Source organism: Oratosquilla oratoria, chromosome 37, assembly GCF_046742065.1.
Source record: "Oratosquilla oratoria isolate Oo_2021 chromosome 37, ASM4674206v1, whole genome shotgun sequence".
Taxonomy (NCBI): Eukaryota; Metazoa; Arthropoda; class Malacostraca; order Stomatopoda; family Squillidae; genus Oratosquilla; species Oratosquilla oratoria.
Window position 1 is genome coordinate 16511658 of NC_134813.1, and position 5000 is coordinate 16516657.

At 35.7% G+C, this 5000-nt stretch overlaps 1 protein-coding gene across 2 annotated transcripts in view; it reads left to right on the forward strand.

Moving 5' to 3' along the window:
- Positions 1-5000, forward strand: part of LOC143019536 (ficolin-1-like) — a 41349-nt gene that overhangs the window by 29546 nt on the left and 6803 nt on the right. For both annotated transcript variants that reach the window (XM_076175252.1, XM_076175253.1), the window contains exon 5: positions 941-1068. In XM_076175252.1, coding sequence (XP_076031367.1) covers positions 941-1068 — 128 coding nt within the window. The remainder of the gene's footprint in view (positions 1-940; positions 1069-5000) is intronic.

A 5000-nucleotide genomic window follows, 5' to 3' on the forward strand; every position in this document is an offset into this window, starting at 1 on the left:
ATTTGGAAATAACAGGAAAATTAACATGTTGGAGTGAAAAATTAAGGGAATGAAAATAAAAAGAAAAATGAAAAATGAAAGTTCAAAACAAATAATCTTAACAAAAAAAAATCAAATTCAAATAAGGAATGAAAAATTGGAATTAAGAAATGTAAAAATATATGTGAAAATGAAAAACATAAAATGAAAAATCGAATTGAATATAGTACACTGAAAAAATAGAAATTTTAAAAGTGATATAATAAACAACTAACTATTTTTGTTTTAATATTATACTATTCTTATCATTAAATTTATATATCAATGTACTGTATCACAATCTATCTGACTGTTCCAGTATGGTTAGCCATATGAATATATATATTTATTTTTTATGCTAGTAAAGATTTAAGACCCTTACATAAAGTAAATGAATAAACAACTATTTTAGTTACTTTTGTTCTAATATTATACTATTCTAACCGTATTAAATACTTAGAAAAAATAATATTTCAATATACTTTATCACAATCTGTTTAACTGTTCCAATATAATTAGCCTTAGATATGAATATATGTATTCATTATGTATGCGAGTAAAGATTTAAAACCCTTATATTAAGTAATGGAACAAACAACTATACTAATTATTTTTATTCTAATATTATATTATACTAATTGTATTGAATATCTTAAACAAATTTATATTTCAATATACTTTATCACAATCTGTTTAACTGTTCCAATATAGTGAGCCTTAGATATGAAACTATCAGTTGCTTTAAAAAACGATTAGACAACTTTATGGATGGGGACGACAGGTGGTGATGGATACGGAGCTGCCTAGTGTAGGCCTTATGGTCTCCTGCAGTCTCCTTTATTCTTATGTTCTTATGAATATATATTCATTATGTATGCGAGTAAAGATTTAAAACCCTTACAATATGTTTTGCTCCTTTCAGAGTTCACAGTCGTGAGGACCATTATAGACTTGAGATTCGGGACAAAGAAGAAGGAAATGCTACGGATGCTATGAGCTACCATAACGACCGCACATTCACAACATATGATAATATGCTTAACAATACACGTAAGAATATTGTAGCGAAATGGTTACTGGTAAGGTGTTGTAATGACAATGGTTGGATCTAGAATTGACTATGGACTACCTAGACGAGGCCACCTGCTCAAACGGGATCAGTATTTGGGGGAAGGGGGGGGAGAAGTCTGTAGGAAAATGAAATAATAGTTGTGTATAAAAGGGGGCTATTGGCACTAGGCGCTTTTTAGGGATTTTTATTAGAGTGGAATAATTCATTGGCAAAAGTACAGGGTATACAAATCTACCCGTTCAAGCGATGCGTGAGTGAGCCAATCACGTGAGAGGCGTGAGTCAATCACGTGAGAGGTGTGAGCCAATCAGGAGCGGTATATGAGGAAATGTCAACAAGCCGCGGTCACTTACCTACCTGCCTCCGTGCAATCGACACGCTTCCTGACCTGACCTGACCTCATGCTGTCACCAATAGTTTAATTTATCACACTTTGTAATAATGCACTAGTATGGGTATATGCAAGCAAGCACGTAAAACACACACACACACACACACACACACACACACACACACACACACACACACACACACACACACACACACACACACACACACACACACACACACAGATTAGATGAGAATGTGGTGTGTGAAAAACGGTACACGAATTTAAAAACAGTCTAGAGAATACGAGATATGGAGACGAAACACCACGAGCATATCTCCCCTTCCCGTAAGATACAACTAGGTAAATACAAATAAGTAAACACAGACACACACACACACACACACACACACACACACACACACACACACACACCTATATATATATATATATATATATATATATATATATATATATATATATATATATATACATATATATATATATATATATATATATATATATATATATATATACACACACACACACGACTCGATGGCGCAGTGGCAGCATTCGCAACCACTTGTATAGTGGTCCGAGCTCGAATCCTGCCAAAGGCTGAAATAATTTCAGTATCGTTGCGCTGCGAGTCGTTACTCCAACTCTCGTAGTCGGATAGTTGGAGGTGTGTGTGCGTATAAGGTCACAGCATTACTCATAGATCGGTCATATATGAGCTCTTAGCTCTCATCCGGGAAGGTAAAAGCTGTCGATCACTAGTCCAACACGTGATCCAAGACCATAGTGAATCACACACACACACACACACCATGAATGATGAAGATATGTGAAGAAATAAGAGGTGTTAAAGTTAGGCAGATATGTAGAAGAAAATGCAAAGCCAGCGAAAATAATGTTTAAATATCAAAGTGCTCAGAATGAGGTAATTAAGAGGACAAAGAACTTGACACAGAAAAGGACGAGCAGGAAAAAATTATAAAAGGAACAAGAGAGAGAGGATCGAGTTTTACTGGAGAGTGACAGGCTAGAAAATGATAAAATAGTTACAAAACATCAGGGGAATGAAATGGAGAAATAATTAACTATGAAAAAATGGCTGACACTGATGTACTGTAGACCAATTGAATTCTGCAATAGTTCAAACGAGAAAGAACCAGGCATGAAGTGTTTTAACAATATTGAGGTTAGTGAGACTATATAATGTAAGGTAGAGGAACGGAAGAGATAAATGAAAGAAATTATGATAGCTAAAAAAAAAAAAAAAAAAAAAAAAAAAAAAAAAAAAAAAAAAAAAAAAAAAAAAAAAAGGGGGGATTAATCGTAATGGAAGAAAGAATGACCTAGATAATAAGAGAATTATATCAAAATATTAAGAAATTGTTCTCACTGGCATATATTCCACCAAAAATAAAAGTATAGAATGAAATAGAGCATAGAATATTAAAGGTAAATACAGGAGACCAATTAGAAAAAAGAAATATTGAAAACAGTGAAAAAATAACTCTGATGGAAGACATCAATTGTAAAGAGGTGACATGGGAGGAGAAAAGGCAACTGGAAATAAGGAATTGTGGCGTAATACATGGTTGAATATAGGAATGAATGATATGATTTCCCATTAGGTGAAAGGCCGTAATAAGACAAAAACGCACAAACATAAAGCAATATTGTATTTGATCCTAACAAAGAAGCCTAAAGATTAGCGAGACATCATTGGCAAAGGTGATCTGGAATTTAATCTGGAAGTAGAGAAGACAGGAACAAGAAAATAATCACACAAAGAAGGGTCAACAATGTAAAGTCAACAATGCAAAATTGAGAAAATTATTCGAAGACACGGACTGGAAGGAAGTTAATGAGATAAAAGAAACAGAGAGGAAATGGGATACCCACCGAGAAATTGTAACGCAGGGAGAAAAAAGTACGTGCCAAGGATGAGGGGGAGAGAACTGCATAAAAGATTTAACGAAAGATTCGCGATAGCAACACAAAAGAGAGACGACGCAAGGAAAAGGGGAGAAAAGAGAACAAAGAAGATAAATGAAGAAGGCGAGGAGTCTCCGCCAGGAGGCGTGTAGATGCGGCCGAAGCCGTCACCTTTGCCCAATGCGCTCTTCTCCCAGGCGAGAAACCAGTTTAGCTACCGACAACTCGAGCATTCAGTCGGTAGTATGGGGTTACATGTCGCCCGTATAACTTCCAAAGTATCTCATCCGACATGTCCAGAATATTGACGATAGTAATTCCTGTTTCCAGAGATGAGAACCACATAGATCTATTTGGCACAACAATGCCAGGAAAGTGGGAAAGATGGATCATATGCAGAGGGATCTACAGAACTACAAGGTTTACAGGTGTCTTGAGTTCTTCGGGAACAATCATAAACTTGTTGTTGCAATACCCAGGCTTCTTGTCAAGTCCAGAACAATACCAAGACGCAATTCACCAGGATTTTACCTACGAAAGCTCAGAAATGATGCTTGTGCCCAGTAGTGTGCAGTGGCAGCCCACAATAAGTTCAAAGTGCTTGACGCCCTTCAGGATCCTGAGGAACTGTGGGTTACTTTCAAACATGAAACCTCCGAGGTTGATGAGTGGTTAGTATTGCATAAGACACAAAAATAGACTTATCGATCTTGCTGCCTTATTGGATCGAAACCTGAATCTCTACAAGACTGAAACAACGACCTAGAGCTATCTTAAACGAAGATAAAAAAAAATCAAGGTCAATCTTTGAGGATGTTGAGGATCCTTTCAATGCAAATGACCTTAGACTTGCTTACTGAACCTTAAAAAAGCTACACTCCAGAATTATTACTCAGGCGAACAAGAGTCCAAACAGCCAGTGGGCAGTTAGCATAAGACATGGATGGGCCTAGAGTTCTCTAGGGTGAGTTTTAAGCATCTGTACGTGAGTGACCGTGGCCAGCTTTATCTGATTGGTGTCCAGGTGACGGATGATTTTCAAAAGATAGATGAAATATAGCACCGTCTGAGCGAGGCTAGAGGGGGGAGGGGAGTGCTGTAAGTAGACTGAAGGGTGTACAATCGGTTGGCATATGTAACATGGTCAAAGGATTACAAAGGATTACAAAGGCGGTGGATGCCGACAGGAGGCCTTTTTGTCCATATCTAGGTCGGGTGTGAAAAAATATCATAATAATGATAAACAAATAAATGAATAAACAAAAACTATTATAATGTAAATAATAGATAAAATACATAAATAAATGCATAGGTATAGTTAGATAATAAGCAGGTAAATAGTAAATAATAATAAATTGACGTAAATAATAATAAATGAGAATCAAACAAATAATATTAAACAAACGGACAAACGATAACAAAATAAATAAACAAATAATATAAAATAAATGATAGTCATTACAGAATCTTACTTAGGTGTTTATCTAAATGATTCTTAAAGCTTCGAGCTGAACTACATTGCACTGCCTCTGCAAGAAGTTTATTCCATTCATTAACTACACGGTCGGCGAAGTTTCTATACCCTTTCCAAATTAAATCTATTTCCGGACAGTTTGAGACAACTGTTTACTGTCG